Source organism: Taeniopygia guttata, chromosome 31 (assembly GCF_048771995.1).
Source record: "Taeniopygia guttata chromosome 31, bTaeGut7.mat, whole genome shotgun sequence".
NCBI lineage: Eukaryota > Metazoa > Chordata > Aves > Passeriformes > Estrildidae > Taeniopygia > Taeniopygia guttata.
In genome coordinates, this window is record NC_133056.1 from 4,157,608 (window position 1) to 4,182,499 (window position 24,892).

Here is a 24,892-nt window from a genome sequence, read left to right on the forward strand (position 1 = left end):
CTCTGTTGTTTCCTTAGGAACCAGCTGAAAGCTGCATGTTACTCACTGGCAGCAATACACAGGTTTTCAGGGAAAGATGGGAACCTTTCCAGCCTGCTCTGTATCAACCTTTACGTTTTAAGCTGGGCCAACACAAGGCTTCTCATGAGGCTTTCCTTTTTATGAAATTTCATAAAAATCATAGAATTGTTTGAGTTGGAAGGGACCACTAAAGGTCCTCTAGTTTCAATGCCCTGGAATGAGCAGGAACATCATCAACTAGATCAGGTTCTTTAAAGCCTCATCCAACCTGACTGTGGCTGTTTCCAAGAATGGTGCATCAACAGCTACTCTGGACAGCCTATGTCAGTGTTTTAAAAGAAAAAAAATTCCAGTTGTAGAGGTGCTGCTGGCAGCATGATTTTTTTGTGGGGAAAAAAGCCTGGCCCAAACAAGAGAGAGATTCTTTGGTGTTTAACCCCATTGATTTAGAATTAATTTCCTTGACCCTGCCAGGGGGTTCCATGTTCAGTACAGGCAGATTTCAATTTTCCCATTATGTGGCCTGTAGGAAACACTCACTGCTGAGTTTCTCAATGCCTGCACCGTGTGCATCCCCCAGAAACCAAAACACATTCACTTAATGACATGCAGACTGTGAGTATCAGATAAAGGAATGATGTTAAAATGGAGCTAAATCCCTCCCTGGGTTTTAATTGAGGCTTACAAAGCCTGGCTGCCTTTCTGTGAGCCCCAGACAGCCGTCACTGAGCCTGCCTGGTGCTCCAATCTTGTTGGATGCACTTGGAAAAATCCTCTGTGCAGGAGGAGTGGGGCAGTGGGTGGTGGAAGTGTCTTTGGTTTGATATCCTCCACCAGGCACCTGCAAGGACAGGGAGGTTTCAGCTGGGGGATGAAAGAAATACCAGAAGGACAGACCTTGGCCTGTATGAGCTTGGAGTCGTTTGTCATTTCCTACTGTCACCCACACACAAATACTTTGTGTCACAGAGTTGTTGTTCTGGTAAGTCTTTGTCTTGTTTGGTTTCAAAAAGCCAGTAAAAATAAAACAACCCACATAGAGTGTGGTCCCAGAGCTATAACCAGACAATATTTTTATAAAAGTAAGTTTTTATATCATTTTACTTTTTTCTTGAAATCATATCTGGTTTTGATTTTGGTTTCTTGTGGTGTTTTTTGTTTTGTTTTGTGGGGGTTTTTTTTGGTTTTTTTTTTTTTTTTTTTTGAGAGTCCATTCTCATGCCTGAGAGGTGTGGAAATACATCAGATTTTGTACTTAAAGCAGGCATTTATGTCTCTACCTCACTCATATATTCATTACACCTTAACCAATATTTCTCTGTCTGCAGTACTTGATTACATTATTCCAACTCATAGAAATAATAAGAATTACTAGTGGTAATTAAAACCCTACCATACTTATAGCAGGTTTGCATGGACAGGTTTTGGTAAGGGAGGGGCTCTAGGAGCACCTTCTGTGAGAGCAGCTGCTCCTCCATGTCCCACAGAGTCAATTCCAGCCGGCTCCAGGACAGACCGGCTGCTGGCCAAGGCTGGCCCAGTTAGAAATGGTGGTAACGCCTTTGGGATAAGAGATTTAAGAAAATGGGTGATCCTGGAGTTGTGACTGTGAGCAGGGAGGAGCAGGGTGAGGACACGTGAGAGGAGCAGCTCTGCACACCCCCAGGGCAGGGCAGGGCAGGGCAGGGCAGGGCAGGGCAGGGCAGGGCAGGGCAGGAGGGGCAGGAGCTGCTCCAGCTGCTGGAGCTGATTGCCCTGAGATTCCCTGGTCAGTCCCTGGTGAGGCAGCTGGGCCCTGCAGCCCATGGAGGGCACGGAGGGCAGAGATGCACCTGCAGCGCCTGCAGGAGCCCGTGCCGGAGCAGGGGGATGCCTGAGCGGAGGCTGCGACCCCGTGAGAAACCTGTGCTGGAGCAGGGAGCTGGCAGGGACCTGCAAACCCCTGGAGAGGAGCCCACGCTGGAGCAGGGCCCTGCTAGGACCTGTGAGCCCATGGAAGAGCGAGCCACGCTGCAGCAGTTTGTGGAGAACTGCTGTCCGTGGGATGAACTCACCGTGGAGAAGTTCATGGAGAAGTGTCTCCAGGAGGGACCCCTGGCACAGCAGGGAATGACTCCTCTCCCCGAGCAGCAGGAGAAACAACAGGGGATGAACTGACCAGAGCCCCCATTCCCTGTCTCCCTGCACCCACTGGGGGGGAGGTAGAGCTGGGAAGGAGGGAGGGAAGGGCAGAAGGTGTTTTTAAAGCTTTGTTTTACTTCTCACTGTCCTGCCCTGATCCAGATAACAATACATTCCATTAATATCTCCAATTTTGAAAATGTTATGCCAATGATGGCATTTGCTGAGTGATCTGTCCCAGTCCTTAGCTCAACCCATGAAGCCTTCATTCTGTTTTCTCTCGCCTGTCCATCTCTGGAGGGGAGTGAGAGAGCAGCTTTGGTGGGTGCCTGACATCCATCCAGGGTGAACAGACAACACTTCCTTTCCTTCATTCATTCTTTCTTTCCAGAGGTCACCGTGAAGGGGTTGAGTGGGGCTTTGATGGAGGGAGTGAAGGTGGTGGGGAATGGTGGGGACAGGAGCCACAGGGATGTGGGACAGGTATCAGAGGGGCCTGGGCAGCTGTCAGGGGGCACGGCCTGTCCCCCTGGCCCAGCAGCAGGGGACAGGGGGCACGGCCTGTCCCCCTGGCCCAGCAGCAGCCCCGTGCCCTGCCCAAGGCACTCCCAGCAGGGGCTGGGCCCCAGAGGCAGGGGGAGACCCCAGTCCCGGGGCAGCGTTTCTGCCCCGTCCCCTGTCCAGCCCAGCCTGCCCCGTGTGCGCAGTGACCGCTGGCACGGGCTGCACTGGACACTGTGACCTGCTGGGGACACTGAGAGCTGCCCCGCTGTGACACTGCCCTTGGGATTTCACAGGCACCAAACAAACCCCAGCCAGCACCGCCCCTTGTCATGTCCCAGGCACCAGGGCACATCCCAGCCCCACTCCTGGTGATGTCCCAGGCACCAGGGCACATCCCAGCCCCACTCCTGGTGATGTCCCAGGCACCAGGGCACATCCCAGCCCTGTTCCTGGTCATGTCCCAGGCACCAGGGAACATCCCAGCCCTGCTCCTGGTGATGTCCCAGGCACCAGGGCACATCCCAGCCCCGCTCCTGGTGATGTCCCACGCCCTACGAGTGTCCCAGGTGTGGGAAGAGCTCATCACACAGCTCAGCCTTGACCCAAAACCAGCAGAGGCACCACGAAGGGCGGCCCTGCGAGTGCCCCAGTGTGGGAAGAGCTCCGTGCGCTGCTCCAGCTCCATCCCCCACAGGAGGATCCGTGCTGGATGATCCCCAGTGAGCCCCGGTGGGCAGACCCCCGGTGACCCATGGTGCTGCTGATCCATGCTGGGAAGACACCTGGCTGGGGGCTCCACATCCTCCTGGCCCCCCTGGCCTGGATTTTCTTTTCATTTCTCTTTGCTCTTTCAAAACTCTAAAAAGCAGGTAAAAATAAAGATGTTGAGCTAAGACAAGGATGGGGACATGGGGGTGGTTCTTGCAGGGGATGTGGGGGATGCTGGGTTTGAGGGACTTGAGGGTTCCTGGGAGGGACCTGGAAGTTGCTCAGGGTTTTGGGCACCCCAGGCTGAGCGGCTCCAGTTGCACTGGGAGACCCTGGTGGAGGTTCTGGGCAGCTGGTCAAGGACCCCCTGCCCTGGAACTGTCCCCATGTGTCCCCATCCCATAGCCCGGTCCCCCTGCAGTGGCTGCCCCATTCCTTACTCCCCTTCCATACTTCCCTTGCCCCTGCCTATTCCCATGTCCCCCCTGTCCCATTCCCGTCCTGCTCCCATCCCAATCCGGACCCCATTCTCGATCCCTGTACCGTATTCCCTGTCCCTGTCCCCATTCCCAGTCCTATTCCCTGTCCCCATTCCTGGTCCCTGTCCCCATTCCCTGTCTCTGTCACCACTCCCAGTCCCTGTCTCCATTCCCATTCCCCATTCCCTGTCCCCATTCCCATTCCCTGTCCCCATTCCCAGTGAGACATGAATTTGGAAGAATTAAGAATTTTAGGAAGTTAAGATGATAGTTAAATTAGATGTTGCTGACTTAGTGGAAGTAGATAAATAGGCTTTGTTCCTAGTTAACAGTAGCTGGATCTTAGATAAGATATCCAGGATCTATTAACTCATTGCTTCTCAGCTTTATGTTTGGGTAGCTGTGCTTATCATGAGAAACAGAATGTGACAAACAGATTTCAGGGACACAAAACCAGTTGCAGACTTCCCCTACTTTAGGAATCCATTAAGCACAGGAAAACGGCAAGGATTCATTTGTCACGTGTGCATGGGAAAGGCAGAAAGGTCAGAATGAGGAAGACTTATTTTACTTCTTCATTTTGGAGACCCCTCCCCAAAATGGACCCCCGACTCATTTCAGGGAACAGAACTACACATGCTTAATAGCCTTTCTGCCAATTAGCATATGAAGCGGAGCAGAGGAAGTGACAGGGATATGAATATGCATTCATATTTTGTGTATTCAAGACTTCTGTCAATAAAAAAGCTTTGTAACACCTGTGATTTTTGCAGTGTGCATTAGGAAATTATCCCAGGTACTGCCCGGCTGTCTCAATAAACATACACTTTCTAAATTTAAACTCTTAGAGAGTTTTTGTCCGTCTCGGTTGGATATCAATATTGGATCGATATTCATATTTTAGTAAATCATTATCGTAAAGAAGTCCTAGTATGTGTATTAACAAGTATTTTCCTAATATTCTAGCAATTATTCTTGCATTGCTTCAAGATATAAGTGAACTTTGCATAAGTTAATAGTATTCAAAATCCATGTTCTGTTCCTATTATTATTTATTATACAAAGTAAAAAGGGGAAAGGGGTTGGATTGAGGGTACACCCTCCTCCCCTCTCAGTCTGTTCTCATGTTTTACAATAAATCCTACAACAGTACAATACAGATGCCTAAAATATGGACACTGGAAACCACAGACAGCATTACAAATGATCACCTGCCTCATGGACAGTTCATAGAAGGACTTGATTTGTTTACAAATTATTTCTCATGTTTACAAACAGTTTTTCTGTTTACAGACTGTTTTCTGGGAGTTTGGTTTTTCTCCAAGGGATCAAGTGCTTAAAGGTTGTTTTTTAAAATTGGATTTTTCTCTGACGGTTAAATGGGCTCAGGGTTAAATAGCTTTCTGCTTTTAGAGATAAGTTCAATTTGTAACCGAGAAGCATTATGCCTGTGGCCTGAGTTCTCCCCTGACAGTTCCTGGAGGGGAATGCTGCACCTTCAGTGTAAATTAGATGCACGCTGTCCTCTGTCACCATGTTTGTAAAGGGCCCTTGCAGATGGGTGACAGAGAACAATACACAGAATTTTATAAAGAAAGGTGAGATGTTACCATGATTGACAGGGCTCTTGACCAATCAAATATCTCCCAAAACTGCAGGCACCTCACGGGACAGAACCTGAAGGGGCGTGGAGCTCAAACCAATGAGAGCTTCCAGGCCTGGTCTTTCAAATGCCCTGTGTAAGGGGGGACGTGGGAAATAAAATCTCTCTGTTGCCCCATGAACTTGGGAGGAGCAGTCTTTGTCTCCTGTGCCCTCGCTGCCCCACCAGACCAAAGAGATGTTCACCAGGGCCCTCCCTGTTTGTGGCCGTCCAGTGCCGAGCTGAGCAGGCAGCCAGTTGTGTTTGCACGTGAGCTGCCACAGGAAGACACACAGCAGCTGGAGATTTGAATAGCAGAGCTTGGGCCAATTCTTTTTCTTTCAGAGTGCAAGAAAGACGCAAAAGCACAAGGAAACATGACAGTGTTTCGGTGGATTCTCTTTGTCCTGTGAAGTTGAGTAGCTGTTGGTGTTTCTGTGCTGCTGCTAATCCCTTCCGTGAAAAAATCATTCCGGGAAGGAGCAACAACATCTGACACGCACCAAGAGTTGCCACCAGTTGCTCCAGGTGCTGCTACCAACAGCCCCTGTAGGACGCAGCACAGCCCCCAATGCACACCAAAAGCCAGGGAATCTCAGGAAAACGGGAAACTGGACAAGACAAACACAGATCTGAACCAATGTGGTTAATCAAATGTTCTCAGTTTATTTGAGATAAGATGGTAGTTTATATAAGCTTCTACATAGTTAACAGAAACAAAGGCACTCTGGTTGGTAGGCTAACATTGTTTACCTTTTCCTTAAAGTGGCTTGAGCCTTACACTATAAATGTATACTAATTCACACCCAGACAGCCCAGTGGTCCCCGTCACACCTTAATACTATTTCTATCTGCGCCCCAAGCTCTGAATTTCTAACTGCGTCAGAGGCTTGAAGGCCTCACAAGGCCCAAATCTGAGGCCTAGACTGGAGTAGCTCAAATCTCATAACTCATGTCCTCTTTCTCTGAAAAATGCTGCAACACACACCAGCTTTGGCTGCCCTCTGGCAGAGAAGCCCTTTTGGGGCACAGGTTTCTGGGGCAGCAGACGGGCACCGGGGCTGCCAGGGCTCGGGGGAACTCTGCTTCGGCGGGGACTGTGCCTCAGCGGCTGATGTCAGCGCTCCCCGGGCCCCAGGGTCAGAGCAGCATTCCTGCCCTGGCCCACACGTTCCTGGTCTGTGTCACACGGCCGTGCTTAGGATGGCCACCATGTGGGACGTGTCCCGAGGAGGCCGTGCCAGCTTCTGTGCAGGGCCCCGTGCCCTTCCCGCCGCGGCTGCGTCGGCAGCCCTGGGGGCTCCTGCTGCTCTGAGCCCGCAGAGCAGGGCAGCGTTTGCTGATGGTCTGAGCCGTTCCTAAAGATCCTGTTGGGCTGTCTGACACACTTGGGGCAAGGCATTCCTTCCAACCTGGGCCGCTCTGGGGGGCTGGGGGTGGCCCCAGGGCAGGTGGCAGAGTGTGCAAGGGCCCTTTGTAACACGGTGCAGCATGGTCACTGTGGAATGGAACGGGACAGGGTATCCAAGGGCCCTTTGTGACACGCTGCAGCATGGTCACCGTGGAATGGAACGGGACAGGGTATCCAAGGGCCCTTTGTGACACAGTGCAGCATGGTCACCGTGGAATGGAACGGGACGGGTTATCCAAGGGCCCTTTGTGACACACTGTGGCAAAGGTGTTGGCAGTGACAAGGCCACTCCACAGTGCTTGGTGCACGCGACGATACAGGACAGAGAGAACGGTGCTGTGAGGAGCCCTCTCACAGCGAACATGTTCCTTGCTGACCCAGAGCTTTCCCGAGGTATTACTCCTGCAGGTGACCTCATGGCCAGACCAGAGCACTTGGTGACCCCTGGCCTTCCCGAGGCATCTCTTCTGCAGCTGCCCTCGAGGGCAGACCGTGGCATTTGCTTTGCACTGTCCTTGACAGGAGTCTCCTGTCCTTGTGGCTGGAGCCCCCAAGACCAGAGTGCAGGATTTGCTGTTCTGTAGCCTTGCCAAGACTTCACTCTTGCAGGTGCCCTCAAGGCATGACTGCAGCACTTGCTGACTCAGACCTTTTCCTTTTCACCTTCTGCAAATAGCCATGAATCCAGGCAGTGACGTAGAGAACAGACCTGCGAGCGTGCCCAAGCTGGCCTGGGGGAAGGAGGAGAGAAAAGGCCCTGGAGCTGCCCCAGCACAGCAGCCTGAAGAGTTGGAGCAGTTCCAGCCACCACAGAAGGGTGAGTGGCAGAGCTGGGCCACAGGGCTGGTGCCTGCAGCCAGCTTGGCCCCATCCCATCCCATCCCATCCCATCCCATCCCATCCCATCCCATCCCATCCCATCCCATCCCATCCCATCCCATCCCATCCCATCCCATCCCATCCCATCCCATCCCATCCCATCCCATCCCATCCCATCCCATCCCATCCCATCCCATCCCATCCCCTGGGGCCATGCCCATGGACAGGATGGAATAGGGGCCGGGCAGACACCCCACAGCCGTGCTCCATGCCCTGGGGCGGCGCGGGGCTGTCCCTGCCTGGGCAGCGCAGGGCTGGGCTGTGTTCTCCGGCCTCTCCCGCAGCCCCTCAGCTCGGGCTGCGCTCGCTCTTTGCCAGGTGCAGCCGTGCAGCGCACACGAGAGCAGGAACGCACCCGTGGCCGCTTCCGCAGAACAGCGCAGGTACCTGCAGCCATCCCCACCTGGGCTGGGCCTGCTGGCACTGCTCAGCCCAGCACTGTGCTCGGAGCACTCCATGCAACATCCCGGGCTTCTTGCCCTTCTGCTACAGATGGTTTGCAAATTCATGAAGAGGACTCGGGGGGAAGAGAGCAGCGTCACGGGTGCTGTGGTCAGAGCCCAAGACCAAGTGCTGCCCTGCTGGATTTGCTTGTGCAGGAGGGTCCTTCCAGCCCAAAGCAAGTGAGCAGCCTGTGGCCTGGGTTTGATCCTCCCAGCAATTGCTTGGCCTCCGAAGCCACGCCTGCTGTTCCCTGGAAGCCTTTGAGGCCATGGCAGTGTGGTGGCAAGGGAAGCACTTCTCTGGGGCAGCTGGGCACATTCCTTCCTCTGGCAGCTTTCCAAGTCTCCCCTGCCCTCTCCAGCTGCCCCCCATGGTGAGGTACATCCTCGTGGCCAATGAGTTTCCTGAGTACAATCTGTACAGGCCCCTTCTGGATCTGACAGAGGCACAGCCCTGTGACGTGGTGATGGCTCTCCTGCGTGTGGCCCCAGTGTGTGACAGGTACGGGGCCCACGTGTCCACAAGGCTCAGCAGCCCTTCACCCTGTAAAGCCTGTCCCAGGTGTCTGACAAACAGAGAATTCCAGGGCCCTCTGGCTGTTCCCTTGGCAAGCCCTGGCCCCTGCCAGCCCCCGAGTGTGCTGACATGCTTCCCCCCTGCCCCTCAGGGGCCAGTCCCCACAGGGCTGGGCTGCCTGCGTGCTGCCAGTGAGGGGCAGTGGGCAGAGGCAGGGCTGGCAGAGCAGCTCAGCTCCCCACTGCCGCCCAGGCCATGCTGCTGTGTCCCAGACCCCTCTGAGATAGAGCTCTGACCCCACAGAGCTGCTTTGGCCATGTGGAAGAGCATGATGTGCTCGCCCAGGACTGCAGAGCCGGCCATGCTCGTACTCCTCGATGTGCTGGGGAGCTGGCCAGAGCACAGCACGTGCACCTCCGGTGGGGACCACACGGCTGTCCTTGCCCTGGCTGTGAGTTTCTGCCTTTGCTGGCCCCAAGGCCACCCCTCCAGCAGCTCTCCATCCTCCCTCCCCCACGGCGTCTCCCAGCCTCAGGTGCTGGGCTGAAACCTGGCCTCGGGACAGCTTCAGGGCCACCAGACCCGGTGCTCCCCCTGCATCTCTCCGGGCCTCTCCTTCCCGTGCTCGGGCCCTGCCACACGGACACCTCGGCACTGAGCGCTGTCTCGAGGGGCTTTGTCCTTTGCAGGCAACTGTGGTGATGTGGAAGATCCTCCAGCTGCCCTGTGTCCCACAGATGGTGACCGTGTATTTCCCCCGCCTGTTTGTCCATCTGCTCTTCCAAGTGCTCTTCAGCACTCTGGATATGCCAGAGGAGGTCGATACCTTCTGGGAGGGATGCCAGCAGCAACACGGCCTTGCCTCCAACCCCAGCAGGTGCTCCATGCCTGTCCTCCTGTCCTTGCCAAATCCCTGGGCAGGAACCAGTGCTCCCAACGTGACCTGGGCTTTGCTCTGCACACAGGTTTGCAGTGTGGACCTTGAAGTCCCTGCTCTGCCAAATGCAGCACGAGGATGTGGTGGTGGCAATGGAACGCAAGTGTGGCTGGGACACGCTGCTCTGTGCTGACACCCACCACTGTGCCGTGGGTCTGCTGGCCAGGTGAGACCCCCTTCACACTGCTGCCTCTGATATTTGTGCTCTGTGCCTGGGGTGCCCCACACAGTCCCTGTGGTCATGGGCCAGAGGGCCTTGTCACCAAGGGACAGCCAAACAGACTGAAAAAGGCTGGGAGAGGAGAGTGCCCACAAGGAGCCACCTCCCAAATAGCCCAGGGGCCCTTGCAGGATGCTGGGGAAAGACCAGACCTCTGTGAGTCAGTCCTGGGAGAGGTTTGTCCCCCTGGCCCACAGCCTTGGTTACTTTGTCTCCTGCCAGGGAGATGTCCTGTGTCTCCATCCCCTTGTGCTCTCGGATCGCTCGCTACCTGCTCCGGCTGCTCAGCACACAGGAGCCACGCTGGGAGCTGCCCTCCCTGGCGTTCCTTGTGGAGGTGAGCCTGAAGGCCAGCGCTGCCTCGCTCAGCTGCCTCCCGGCTCTCTGCCCTCTCTTGGCCGCAGTGCCTGGGACGGTGCCCGTGCCCTGTGCTGCTGCCTGGGCCCGGCCCTGTGCGGGTCTGGGCTCCTGCCGGCCGCTCCCCTGTCACTGCCCTGTGCCTTTCAGGGCCTCGAGTGCCTGGACTTGAGTGAACGCAGTGCTGACAGAGTCCTGCAAATCTTGTCAAGGCACCTGAGGAGCGAGTGCAAGGAGAGGCGTCACCTGGTGCTCAGGGCCCTTCTCGAGCTCATCAAGGATCTCTCAATGGTGAGAAGGGGCAGGGGCAGAGGCTGCGCTCAGGAATGCAGTCGCTTGGGCTTGGCTGGGCTTTGGGCGCTGGGCCAGCTGCTCCCAGCTCTCCTGCCTCCCGCTTCAGCTGCCCAAGTGCTTTGGAACAGCCCTTTGGCCTCTAGGCCCTGCAGCAGCAGGATGGCATTTCACAAACTTGTGTTCCTCACAGAGAGAAAAAATGTGGAGCCTGACTGAAAGTCTTGTGGAGCTCCTGTGGGATGCAGATGGAGAGATAGTTAGCATGACAGCCATGCTCCTCAGCTGTATCTTCTTGGACAAGGACATGCTGACACCCAGCCCCATCACACTGCAGCTGGTTGAGGCGCTCCTGCCACTCCTTGACCACGTAAGGCTCACTGTCCCCAGCCACGGCCACTGGCTGCTGCCTGGACACTTTGTGCCCTGTGGATTTGCAGGCCTGCACCAAGCTGAGCCCTGTGCAGCCAATGCTGGGGTCTCTTTTTCTTCCCTTCATACAGGACAATAGCCAAGTGCAGCTGCTCTCCATACTCCTCTTCTGAACATTGATGACTTTTCCACAGGAAAAAGAAAAAGAGGCTCTGAAGGCTCACGTGCACCAGAGCCTGCTGCCACTCTCCTTCCACTGCCATGATGAGAACCAGCGAGTGGCAGAGGTGAGGACTCGGCAGCTGCTGCTGTTCCCCTGGCAGGGGCTGGGCTGCCTCCTGCCCTGGCACCTCGCAGGCTGCAGCCTCCTCCAGGCCCTGGCACAGGGACGGGTCCTGCGCCCTGGGCTGTGGGGCCATCTCCGCGTCTCTGCTGCTCTCCAGGCTTCTCAGGAAACGCTGCTTTGTGCGGTCGAGTTCCTGAAGAGGAGGGATCTTGAAAAGCTGGTGAAGAACCAGGAGCTGTGGAAGTTCACCGAGTGCCTGGTAAGGAGGGCCGGGAAGCCGCAGCCCCAGCCTGGAGAAGCCCCCTGAGCGCGGTGCTCGGTGTGCGGGCTGGCAGCTGTGCCCCTGCCCGCTGCTGCAGCCCGAGGCCGCGCGGGCTCTGCTCCAGGCTCCTGCGGCCCGAGCCGGGTGCCCATGGAGCCCCGGCCCGGCGGGGCTGCGGGGCCAACCCTTCCCTCCTGCCGCTCTCTGCAGCTGGCAGAGGACAGCAGCAGCGCGGCTGAGCACCTGCGCCGGGCCCTGCCCTACCTGCAGAGCCCACAGGAGCCCCTGCGAGAGGCGCCGTCAGGTTCATGGGTGAGCCACGAGCCGGGCCAGGAGGGCGTGTGGGCACAGGGCTGGCAGCGCCGCTGGCAGGGAGCTGTGCCGCTGGGCCTGACAGGCTCTGTGTTCCCAGGGACGGCCGGGAGGAGCTTGAGGGGACAGCAGGAAAAGCTCCAGCTGATCCTCAAAGGTGAGACAGGGCAGCGGGCTGCCAGCGGGGGCTGCCGGGGCGAGCTGCAAGCCCTGCCCCGGCTGCGGAGAGCTCTGCTCTCCTAGGTAGAGCACACAGAGATTTCAGGGACACGTGGGGGATGCGTGGCCAGCAGCTTCGGGCTGATCCCCTTGGTCCCTGATCCCTCCCGGCCATGGCAAGAGCCGGCTGGGATGGCCCTGGCAGGGGGGGCTCCCCTCGGCTCCCCGCAGAGTCGGGATCTGACTGTGGCTCTGTTCCTCTCTCTTGCAGCCCTTGAATGCCTGACAGAGGATGTCAGTAGTGCCATGTCAGAGCTGCCACTTCAAACACTGCATGTGCTCCGGGCAATACAGAGTGGGCGATACTCCATCTTCCAGAAGGTGCAAGATCAAACAGCCCTCTGTGATGTCACACTGTTATCTCTGTGATGTAACACAGCTCTCTGTGATGTCACATGGACATCTCTGTGATGTCACTCTGTTATCTTTGTGATGTCACACAGTTCTTTGTGATGTCACTTGGACATCGCTGTGATGTAACACAGCCGTCTGTGAAGTCACACTGTTATCTCTGTGATGTCACACAGCTCTCTGTGATGTCACACAGACAGCTCTCTGATGTCACACAGTTACCTCTGTGATGTCACACTGTTATCTCTGTGCTGTCACACAGCTCTCTGTATTGTCACACTGACATCTCTGTGACATCACACAACCTCCTGTGATGTCACAAACATCTCTGTGATCTCAAAAAGCTCTCTGTGATGTCACACAGACATATCTGTGATGTCACACAGCTCTCTGTGATGTCACACAGCTTTTAGTGATGTCACACAGTATCTGTGATGTCACACAGCCCCTGTGATGTCACACAGACCTCTTGTGATGTCACAGAGACATCTCTTTGATGTCACACAGGATCTGTGATGTCACACGGACGTCTCTGTGATGTCACACAGGACCTGTGATGTCACACCACTCTCTGTGATGTCACACAGGTTCTGTGATGTCACACAGGATCTCTGATGTCACACAGCTCTCTGTGATGTCACACAGACGTCTCTGTGATGTCACACAGATGTCTCTGTGATGTCACACTGGACCTGTGATCTCACACAGCTCTCTGTGATGTCACACAGCTCTCTGTGATGTCATGCAGCCCCTGTGATGTCACACAGCACTCTGTGATGTCACATGGATGTTTCTGTGATGTCACACAGGATCTGTGATGTCACACAGGATCTGTGATGTCACAAAGCTCTCTGTGATGTCACTCAGGACCCGTGATGTCACACAGCCCCTGTGATGTTACACAGATCTCTGTGATGTCACACAGCCCCTGGTCTCTCACTGTGGTAGTTTATCTGTCTTCCAGCCCTTCAAGCAATGAGGGAAGATGACAGCCCATCCTCCACTAACCTGGAAATTCAGGCATTTTTTGGACAAAGATGTGCAGAACTAAGGTCATCTGCTGGATTCAGAGAACCAGGGTCCCATGCAGAGTACCAGGAGACAGTGAAGAGAGCACCAGGACTCAACGTCACTGGAGCTCCAGGCACACCTGATGCTGGCCACAGCTGTGCCTGCTGCAACCTCCCATAGCTGCTGCCTTCCCCCTCCCTGTTGACAGCTCCCTCCCTCCAGCCCTCAAATGCTGCCCATTCCCTTTTTTTGGCCCCCATCTCATCCCTTCCCTTTCCCTTCCATTAAAAAACAGTTTGGTTTCTCCCCCTTACCTGCATCTCTGTGGAGCTGAAGCGGCGCAAATCCCGGGCCCTGGGACACACAGGCCCCTGCTGCTGTTCTCATCCACGCCGTGTTCAGTGCACACACACACAGAACGAGGGCAGATCAGGCTGGAAAGGTGCCTGTGCTGAAGGTGCAGTTCCACAACCCTGTGGAGTTGTAGATCTTGCTGAGCAGCCTGGAGCCCCTGGAATTTGGAAGAGCCAACCTGAGTATGCTCTGAAGGCAGCTGTGAGGGATTCCATGGCAAGCTTCCACGGAGGGCAAAGGAGCTTGGAATGCTGGAAGTTTTCAGGAATAGCTTCCTGAAAGCTCAACAGTGCTCCATCCCTGCACAGGATCAGGGAGAGGGCAGAACCAGCGACCATCCGGGCTTAGCAGGGAGCTTTGGGTGTGCCTGAGGGCAAAGGAAGCAGCAGCGCAGTGCCCCAGACTGGGACGCGCGACCCTGCCAGTGCCCGGAGCGCTGTCAGGCAGTGCTGGGATCCCGGCTGTGGTTCTGGTCCCCACAAGTGAGGAATGGCCGCCCCAGGCTCAGAGCCAGTCAGAAAGCCAAGCAAGTGAGAGCAGAGGGAGGGCACCCTTCCAGTCTCTCTTGGGCATGGCCGCAAAACAGCCCCTGCTGCTTCTTCCTCTGCCTGTGTTTGGGCTGTGCTGGTGGCAGAGGCAGCCAGGCTGTGCTCTGCCTTCCAGAGCCTGTTGGGAGCGGGCATGAAAAGCGCTGTGTGCACAGCAGAGAGGCCTGGAAGGTGCTGGCAAGAGCGTCCTGCGGGAGCAGGGCTCTGGGCTCTGGCTGGGAACAGCCTGGTTTTTCTGCCATGACCACAGGCTGGAGTTGAGGCAGGTGAAGAGGCACTGAGCAGCTTGTGTTTGTAGAGGGCCTGGGGATGCACCTCGGAACCTCCACCTGGAAAGGCACTTGGGGGAATACGAGCTACAGCTGGAGTGCCTGTCCTCAGAGGACCTGAAGTCCTTCAGCTTTGCCAGCGTTTCCTAAGAGTGTGTTGGTGTTCCCCAGGAAAGTTACACATTTGGGGAAATGCCTTTGGAGGACAGGGGCTTGCTTCTCAAGGACAGTGCTTCCCAGGGAGCTCCCAGTGAGCAGCTGCAAGTGTCCCCCTTTGGCTCTCTGGGGTCTTTTCAGTCCTTCAGGCATGTTGCGCTTGGCAGAGGGGCAGGGCAAGGGAGAAGGCTGTGAAGAGCAGGTTTGGCATCCACCTGGACCTGCAGGACCAACCCAAGCACCTGCAGCAAGGTGTGATTCCCCCGCTTTGGACAGAGGGGTAAGCAGAACCATCTCTGTCCAGCTGTGAGCCCCAAAGCTCTCTGTTGGAGCTGTGAATTAACAGGCCTTTACGCACACACTTTTCACATCTTCCCTGCCTGCTGTGTTTCTACTCTTGGCTACATGCATTTGCCCTTGCTTGGTGGAAGCTGCTGTGGCCCAGGGCCAGCACAGAGCTGGGCTGGGTGGGCCAGGCAGCGTGGTGGAGAGTCTTGGCTGATCTTGGTGTGTGCCTGGCCTCAGCAAAGGCTTGGAAGGATTGCCTCCCAAATGTCCTGCTCACTGGCTCTCCCTGTGCATCTTGGAGAGCACAAGGGAGGCATTTCTGGCAGGCCAGACGCCCTCTTGGGACTTCCCCTCTCTTAGATCTTCCCCCTCTTGGAATCCCTGCTCTCCTAGAGCACCCTCTCTTCCCTTTGTCTCTCCCCTCCCCCATCACCTCAGGCCCTGCCACGTGCTTCCTCTGCAGCTCCAGGCAGGACCTTTCACCATCCCTAATAAACCTTATATTCTAAGAGCAACCAACAGAGATCTCTCGTTTGAATCCATCCAAAGCGTCCTGGAGGCTCCTGCGTCCTTACAAAATTATTTTCCCTTTTAACCCAATAACTGATCCCTTGAAGCCTGCAATGCAGGATTTTCTGTCCAGTCACAAAATATCACCCAAACCCATGAAGAAGGAGGTAAGAAGAAGGTAAATAAGAAGAACCTGTCTCCACCCTAAAACCTCCATATGCTTCATATTTATTACTATGTTCTAAAACCCCAAACTCTAAGTTTTCCACCCTGTGGTAGTATACACCTCTAACCAACTACGCACCTGTATCCCCAGTGCTATTAATCAATTTTGGAAGCCTTCTCCACAGCCTCAGGTCAAACGCAGTGTTCTCTTGTAAGTCTCTGCCTTTCAGCACAGCAAGTTTAAAATTCTCAGCATCCAGGGTTCCAACACTTACGGAATCATGGACACTCTTGTGACACTAAAGGCCTCACTGAACCATTGTGACACCACAAGGCCTCATTGAACCGAGGGGCCATTGTGACACTATGGAGTGTTGGCAGGCCAAGGGCAGTTGTCACACTGTGTGGCACCATGGAACCAAGGAGCTACAGGGCCCCATGGAACTAAGGATTCATGGAACAGTGTGGGACCCCACGGAACCAAAGGTCCATTGTGACATTGTGGGGCCTATTGGAATACTGGAGGCCATTCTGACACTTTGGGGGCTCGTGGAATCAAGGGGATCTGCAGGGCCCCATGGAAACAAGCAGACCCTTCTGACATTGGGAGTCCCCATGGAACCAAGGGCACCATGGATCCTGTGGCACCAAGGAGACCCCTGTGACCCCACAAGGCCTCATGGAAGCAAGGGACCATTATGACACTATGGAGCCCCATGGAAACAAGAGGCCAGCGTGACACATCTGGGCCTCATGGAACCAAGGATCCAATATGACACCACCAATGTGACACTGCAAGGCCCCATGGAAACAAGGGGCCGGTGTGACCCTGCAGGGCCCCATGGATAAAAGGGAAGAGGAAGCAGGTCTGGTTGGCTTGGCCTGGCTTGTCCAACTGCCCTTGGCATGTTGAGGGTTTCTTCTCATGTTCCCCTGAAACAGAGCCCTGGGGCTCTGGGCTTTCCTTCCAATGGAAAAGAACTGTCCTTCTCAACTAAGCATCCATGGCCAAAATGGGATTCCCCCTCCAAAATTCCCAATATCCAGGGATTGCTCCTAAACAAAAGCTGCCATTACCAATAAGTCTATTTGACCTTGTCTTCCTGTGAGCTGGCTCTCACCTGCCTTCAAACACTGAGGCTCTGTGCTTTCGTTCCTGTGGAACAGAACCCTCCCTCCTGCACAGGCAACCATGGCCAAAATTGGTACTTTTCCTCCAAAATTCCCTATATGCAAGGGTTTCTCCCAGACAAAAGCTGCCAGGACAGACTGCTCTGGCTTGCCTTGGCCTCTGGTGGTCTCCCTATTCTGCCCTGCAACACTGGGGCTCTGCCCTTTCCTTCCTATGAAAAACAATCGTGTTTCTTCTTCATCCTTCATCCATCTCCTTCTTTCAGCTAGGTGTCCATGGCCAAAATTGGGATTCCAGCCCCAGAAGTCCGATAGTCAAAGATTGCTCCTACATAAAAGCTGCAATTACAGACAGGTCTGGCTGACCTTGGCCTCCTTAGGGGGGGCTCTCACCTGCCTTCCAAACACAGGGCATCCATGCTTCCCCTCCTATGGAAAAGAACTGGCCTTCTCTTCCAGGCACAAAAAGCTGAAATTGGGATTCAACATTCACAATTCCAAATATCCAAAGGTTGGTCACAGACAAACCTGCCAGGACAGACAGGTCTGTCTGGCCTTGGCCTCTGGTGACTGCAGAATTCATCAGATCCTGAAACACAGGGGCTCTGTGGTTTCCTTTCTGTGGAGACCATTGTGACACTGTGGGGCCTTGTGGAACCCAAGGGCCATTGTCACCCTGCGGGGCCTCATGGAAGGAAGGGGCCACACTTCAGAAGCAAGCAGAACATTGGGACACGGCAGAGTGCCATGAAACCAAGGGAACATGGAACAGGTCTGGCTGGCTCTGCCTCCCAGGGGCCACCTGACAGGTCCAGCTGATCTTGGAACATCGAGGGCTGCATCTCATCAGCCCCTGGAGAAGTGGGGCTCTGTGCTTTCCTTCCTATGGAAAAGAACCATCCATGTTTCCAGGTGTCCACAGCCAAAATTTATACTCCCCCTGAAAAATTCCCTATATGCAAGGGTAATCTCACACAAAATCTGCCAGGACAGACAGCTCTGGCTGGCCTTGGCCTCTGGTGGTCACCTCTCATCTCAAGGAAGCTCTGAGGAAAGCATTTGAGCAGGTTTGGCAGCTGGAACATAAATGAGTCTCTCATCCTCTGAAAAATTCAGATGCTCATTTGATCCTATGTGTATTTTTTTTCTCATTGTGCATTATGCGTGAAATATAATTTTTAGTTTAAAAATATTATTCTTATCACTCCCACAGTGTTATCTGACACAAAACTCCTCGTCTACATATGGATCCAGGTCACCTGTATAAGCAAACCCAAGAAAGTGTCCACCAGGAATTATTTGTCTCTGCTCCCATCTGTCACATCTCCTCTGGAGCTGGAGGTGCAGCCCCAGCACTTGGGAGAGCTCAGGGAGTCACCAGCTCAGCTCCCACACAGAGAACTTGTGGACCTTGGATGATCTTCCTGCCCCTGCCCGCTCAGCCAGGCTGAGATGGACACTGATGGTTTCTGTGCCAGGCTCTGCCAGCCCAGCCCAGCTCCCTGCAAGCTCTGCCAGCTGCCCTGAGCTCTGGGCAGCACCAAGGGCCTCTCCCCAGCACAGCCCAGCCGGCTCTGGCCCCACAGCTCTGCTCAGGCCTGGCTGCTCTGGGAATGGAGCAGCTGAGGAACGGAGTCACATCCAGGGGTGTCCCCAGGGCTCAGCACTGGGGCCAGGTCAGTGAAATCTCTTTATTGCTGATCTGGACGAGGCCATCGAGGGCACCCTCAGGCAGTTCCAGGTGAGCCCAGGCTGGGTGGGAGTGTGGTTGTGCTGGAGGGCAGGAAGCTCTGCAGAGGGATCTGGACAGGCTGGAGCCATGGGCCCAGGACAATGGGATGAGGTTCACCAAGGCCAAGGGCCGGGTCCTGCCCTGGGCTCACAGCCACCCCAAATCCCTGGCCGTGCCCTGGCCCTGATCCCCACAGCCTGTCCTGTTTCCTTCATCCCTGCATTGCCAGGGACTTTCTGGGACAAGGGTGCTCTGCTCTGGGGATGGAGGGAGCTCCAAGTGCCACCACTGGAGTGGGAACCACAACTCATCAGGTTTGTGTCCTTTGGGGGTCAGGAACTGGTGAGACTCAGAGGCACAGAAAGTTTCTCTTCATGGCCAACAGACTATAGTTGAACAGGACACAATTTAATAACTATCACTCTTTAATAACAATTGCTATTCCCTGAGTTATGTGCAATGTCCCAGCAGTGTCTGGTGAGTCCACCATCTACAAGTGATTTCCATACTAAAATTAATTTAAGACAAACGTGGTTCTGTGATAGGTATAAACACAATTAAGTTTTTGTATCAGGATTCTCATCCTGGAGTGGGGGAAAAACAGCTCAAACAATTCCTGATTTGCAAAGCTGTCAGTGGTGGATGGAGAAGGGAGGTCAGGCTGCTTTTGGAGCTGAGGAAATGATAAACCAGCCTGACTCATTTCATCTCCTCCTGGCCTGGCTGATCTCCCCTCTTTCCCCTTCCACCCATTGGCTTTTGTCTTCCAACAGACCCCGTGGTGAAGAGCCTGGCTCTGTGTTCTCCATCCCCTCCTCGCTGGCACTGCCAGGCTGGCATGAGGAGCCCCTCAGCCTTCCCTGCTCTGGGCTTCCCTGCTCACATCAACTACCCTATGATGTCATTACCATGGATCTGTCATAGATCACTCATGTAAAGTCATAGATGTGACCTCAGGTTAGCAGATGAAAAATTGTCTCCACAGGTGAGCTGACGCCTGGAGCTTGTTCTCCAAAACCCCAGGCCCATGGAAACCACACAGTGCCCATTGTGGGAGAAGGGGAACTGGAAGTTCACCAGCCTCAGTGTCCTGCCAGCTCAGCCAGGCCCACGGGAACATTGGGGTCCACGACCACCAGGGACCACCAGAGAGACCCCCAGGACAGAAGAACTCATGGGTAAAGGGGAGGGGAAATATGTTAATGATTCTGGGGAAATGATTATCAGATGTGTGTTTAGTCCAGGACAATCAATGAATATGTGTGCAAAATACAGAATATGAACAGAAACTTTCCTGCACTCAGCATGCTCGGCTTTGGGAGGAGCGATCCCCTGCGCATCCAGCTGAATAAAGAATGCTGCTTCTTAATGCTGCACTGGTGTTAAGGAGTTTTCTGTTTTACCGAATTTTTGGTAACACACCACTCCCAAGGAAAGCTCTGTCTCCTGCTGTTCACAAACAGAGAAGGGCTGGTGGCAGATGTGGGGGTCAGAGGCTGCCTGGGGCACAGAGACCGTGAAATAATCAAGTTTTCAATGTTCTGTGAAAGAAGGAGGGGCAGCAACAGAACTTCCACACTGGAATGAGGAAGAGCAGACTTTGGCCTATTTGGGACACAGATGTGGGGGGTACTGAATCAGGGACTGATTTTTTAATGGGAAACAGCCCTTAAAAACCATGGGGTCCAGGAAGGATGGACACAGTTCAAGACAGTGATCTTAAAGGGGAAGGAGCAGCCTGTCCCAGTGTGGCAAAAGATGAGGTGGTGAGGAAAATGACTGTCCTGGCTGCCCATGGAGCTTTTGTGGGAACTCGGGGGAAGGAAGAAGGTGCATTAACTTTGGATAGAAGGTCAGTCAACTTAGCAAGAGTTTAAGGATGTTGTATGAATAAATTCATAGCAAAACATGGGATAAGGAGAACCTCTACTCTTTATTGGGTGCAGTGGAAAATACAGTAACTAAAGATAAAGAAAACGTTGAGCTACTTAACACCTTGTTTGTATCAATTTTCAATATATGGACAGGTTGTCCTTAGTACAAGAGTTCTCCTCAGCTGGTAGATTGGCACAGGGAGCAGAACAGCCCCCTGTAATCCAGGAGGAAGCAGCTGGTGACCTGCTGAGCCACTCGGATGCTCACAGGTGTATGGGATGGGATGGGATCCATCCTAGGGGCATGAGGGAGCTGGTGGATGAGCTCCCCAAGCTGCTCCCCATCATTTACCATCAGTCCTGGCTCACCAGGGAGGTCCCAGAGCACTGGAGGTGCCAGTGTGAGCCCATCCCCAGGAAGGGCTGGAAGGAGGATCTGGGGAACTCCAGGCCTGTCAGCCTGACCTCGGTGCCCGGCAAGGTTATGGAACAGATCACCTTGAGTGCCACCACAGGATGGCCGAGGGGTCAGAGCCAGCCAGCGTGGATTTAAGAGGGGTAGGTCCTGCCTGAGCACCCTGATCTCCTTTTATAACCAGGTGACCCACCTGTGGATGTGGGAAAGGCTGTGGATGTGTCCATCTGGACTTCAGCAAAGCCTTGGACACTGTCTCTGACAGCATTCCCTGGAAAAGCTGCAGCCCACGGCTTGGGCAGGTTCCCTCCTGGCTGGGAGATGGAAGAGCTGGCTGGAGGCTGGGCCCAGAGAGGGGTGGGATGGTGCTGCACCCAGCTGGTGTCCAGTCCCTGGTGCTGTCCCCAGGGATCTGTGTTGGGCCCAGTCCTGTTTAACATCTTCACCGATGATCTGGGTGAGGGGATCGAGCCCACCATCCCCAAATTTGCAGGTAACACCAAGCTGGGTGTGAGTGTGGATCTGCTGGAGGGCAGCACAAGGAGACACAGCCTTCAGCTGCACCAGGGGAGGTTTAGGCTGGACAAGAGGAAGAAGTTCTTCACTGAAAGGCTGAGTGGGCACTGGAATGGGCAGGCCAGGGGGGAGGTGGCAGAGTCACTGTCCCTCTCCAGTGGCACTCAGTGGCATTTCTGGGTGACAAGGCGGTATTAGGGCATTGGTTGGACCTGATGATCCCAAAGGTCTTTTTCAGCCTATTTGATTCTGTCATTCTGTGATGATTGGGACACTCTGGGGCCGTTGTGACACTGCAGGGCCTGGTGGAACTAAGAGGACCATGGTGACACTGTGCAGCCCCATAGAACCAGGGCTCCATTGTGGTGCTCTGGGGCCCAATGGAACCAGGGAGTCCCCGTGACACTGGGTCCTGGTGGAACCACAGAGGCCATGGTGACACTGCGGGGCCTCATGTAACCGAGGGGTTTCACCATTGTGACACTGCGAAACCAAGGAGAGCATTGGGAGAGTCCAGGGCCCACAAGGGGACATTGTGACACTGCAGGACCTTGTGTAACCAAGGGGCCACTGTGACACTCTGGGGCCTCCAGGAATCTGGAAGGCCCTTGTGACACTGTGTGGCCTCGTGGAAACAAGGAGTCCATTGTGACACTGAGGGGGCTTGTGAAAGCACAGAGAGCATTGTGACAGTGTGGGATCTCATGTGACCATGGGGCCTTTGTGACACCCTGGGGCCCCATGGAACCGAGGGGCCTCTGTGAAACTGCGGCACCAATGAGAACATTGTGACACTGTGAAGCCCCATGGAACCAAGGAGTCCATTGTTACATTTTGGGGCCCCATGGAACCAAGGAGACCAGTGTGACAGTGCAGGGCCTGGTGCAACCAAAGGGACATTGTGACACTGAGGGGAGCCATGGAAACAAGGACATCTTTGCAGATGACACCAAGCTGGATGTGAGTGTGGATCTGCTGGAGGGTAGGAGGGCTCTGCACAGGGCCCTGGACAGGCTGGATCCAGGGCCCAAATCTAACAATGTGAGGTTTAACAAGTCCAAGTGCCAACTCCTGCACTTTGGCCACAACAACCCCTGCAGCGCTACAGGCTGGGGACAGAGGGGCTGGACAGCAGCCAGGCAAAAAGGGACCTGCAGGGACTGATGGACAGCAGGCTGGACATGAGCCAGCAGTGTGCCCAGGTGGCCAAGAAGGCCAATGGCTCCTGGCCTGGATCAGGAATGGTGTGGCCAGCAGGACCAGAGCTGCTGTGCCAGCACTGCTCTGCCCCAGCTCTGCACACAGACATTGCTGCTGCAGCTCCAGAGAAGGCAACAAAAGGGCATCTCTGCAGAAAACTGCTGGGAGATCCTTTAGTTCCTTGAAAGCCACCGAGAGTGCAGCCCCTCATTGACAGAGTCTGTGGGCACAGGGAAGGTGGAGAGAAACAAAATGAGAAATGGCACAATGACATTTCTTTCTAATGTGGAAAACATTAAAATGTAAAACAAAAAAAAAGAAACTCCAAAATGAAACCAAAAGAAGTATCAAAATGACTTTTATTACAAGAGATTTGTAGAAATTGGCAAGCAGTTTAATGTTCCTGAAAGCATCCAGTCATCAGTCTCCACACTGCAGCCTTGAGCTCCTGGTTCCTGAGGCTGTAGATGACGGGGTTCAGGGCTGGAGGCACCACCGAGTACAGAACTGACAGGGCCAGATCCAGGGATGGGGAGGACATTGAGGGGGACTTTAGGTAGGTAAATACACCAGTGCTGATAAACAGAGAGACCACGGCCAGGTGAGGGAAGCAGGTGGAAAAGGCTTTGTGCCGTCCCTGCTCAGAGGGGATCCTCAGCACAGCCCTGAAGATCTGCACATAGGAGAAAACAATGAACACAAAACAACAAAATGCTAAAAATATAGAAAACACAAGAACCCCAAGTTCCCTGAGATAGGATTTGGAGCAGGAGAGTTTGAGGATCTGGGGGATTTCACAGAAGAACTGTCCCAGGGCATTGCCATGGCACAGGGGCAGGGAAAATGTATTGGCCGTGAGCATGAGAGCATTGAGAAAGGCACTGGCCCAGGCAGCTGCTGCCATGTGGGCACAAGCTCTGCTGCCCAGGAGGGTCCCGTAGTGCAGGGGTTTGCAGATGGACACGTAGCGGTCATAGCACATGATGGTCAGGAGATAAAACTCTGCAGAGATGAAAAAGACAAAAAAATAGAGCTGTGCAGCACATCCAGGGTAGGAGATGGTGCTGGTGTCCCAGAGGGAATTGTGCAGGGCTGTGGGGACAGTGGTGCAGATGGAGCCCAGGTCGCTGAGGGCCAGGTTGAGCAGGAAGAAGAACATGGGCGTGTGCAGGTGGTGGCCGCAGGCTAAGGCGCTGATGATGAGGCCGTTGCCCAGGAGGGCAGCCAGGGAGATCCCAGGAAGAGGCAGAAGTGCAGGAGCTGCAGCTGCCGCGTGTCTGCCAGTGCCAGCAGGAGGAAGTGGCTGATGGAGCTGCTGTTGGACATTTGCTGTGGCTGCACATGGGCACCTGGTCATGGAGAAAGGACAGGGACAAGTCAGGAGAGGCTGTTTGGAGCCAAACCTGGGCCATTCCCTGCAGACTGTCCTGCTGGGACTCACCCACCCTTGTTCCTGCTCTGGGAAAACCTTCACCCAGGTCCCTGCCTGAGCTCCAGTTGTGCTGACTGAGTGTGGCAGGAGCAGCCAGGCCTGTTTAAGGGGGCTCTCGAGGAGCAATCCCTGCCTCGCTGCCCTGGGTTTGTGGCCATTTGGCAGAGGGACAAGGCTGGATATTCAGGATTTGTCAGGGGAATCAATCCTACTGCAGAAAGGGTTGGTACCATCTGCACTCACACTTCTAAGGGAAATAGCAGGAGTTAGTTTTAGGAATTGATTTCCTACCCACACACCATTCCTGACTCTCTGAGGTCAGAAATCCCCAGCATTCCTGCTGCACTCAGAGTTTGCCACTGAGAGATGTGAGAGGCAAAGGATTCCCTGTGGCTGAGGGAAGGTGAGGGGCTGGATGGGCTTGTTCCCCCAGCACTGCTCTGTTCAGCCCCCTCTCCTTCCCTGAGCATCTCCCTGGGCCTGGACATCCCCTCCTGAGAGGTGCCTTGTCCCTGCCAGCGCTCACAGAGCCCATCCCACCCTGTGTGCCCTCGGCCCGGCCCTACAGAAACCTGCCTGTGTGCAGGGCCCTGGCTGGGGCAGGCTCTGTGTGCAGCTGGGCAAGGGCAGCTCAGGAGAGCCCTGCTGGGCCCTGCAGAGGTGATGCTGCTGCTGTCCAGGGCTGAGGAGTGGCTGAAGGCCCTTTGGGAGGCTCCCAGCAGAGAGACTGACCACCCAAAGTCACAGTTCTGGAGTCTCTGTAAATGTTCAAACATTCCTTTGATGATCCTGTGTGTCCCTTTCAACTCAGAATGTTCTGTGATTCTGGGATTGCAATTCCTGTTCATCTTCTCTCATCCCCTTTTGTTTATAATCAAAATAGAAAAAAAAAACCCTTGCAACAGTGTTAGAACAGTAAAGTAAAAATCAGACCTTTATTGGAAGCTTCCAGGCGTCCC

The 24,892-nt window shown here is 54.5% G+C and overlaps 1 protein-coding gene across 1 annotated transcript; it reads right to left on the reverse strand.

Moving 5' to 3' along the window:
- Positions 1-22,895: 22,895 nt before the first annotated feature.
- Positions 22,896-23,660, reverse strand: LOC140681063 (olfactory receptor 14J1-like). Its single transcript, XM_072920265.1, has one exon. It carries the CDS (start codon positions 23,658-23,660, stop codon positions 22,896-22,898), a length of 765 nt encoding a protein of 254 aa, XP_072776366.1.
- Between the last annotated feature and the right edge of the window lie 1,232 nt (positions 23,661-24,892).

Bases quoted from the DNA above. Each gene is read 5' to 3' on its own strand.
- LOC140681063 (XM_072920265.1), bottom strand. From the start codon at position 23,660: ATGTTCTTCTTCCTGCTCAACCTGGCCCTCAGCGACCTGGGCTCCATC.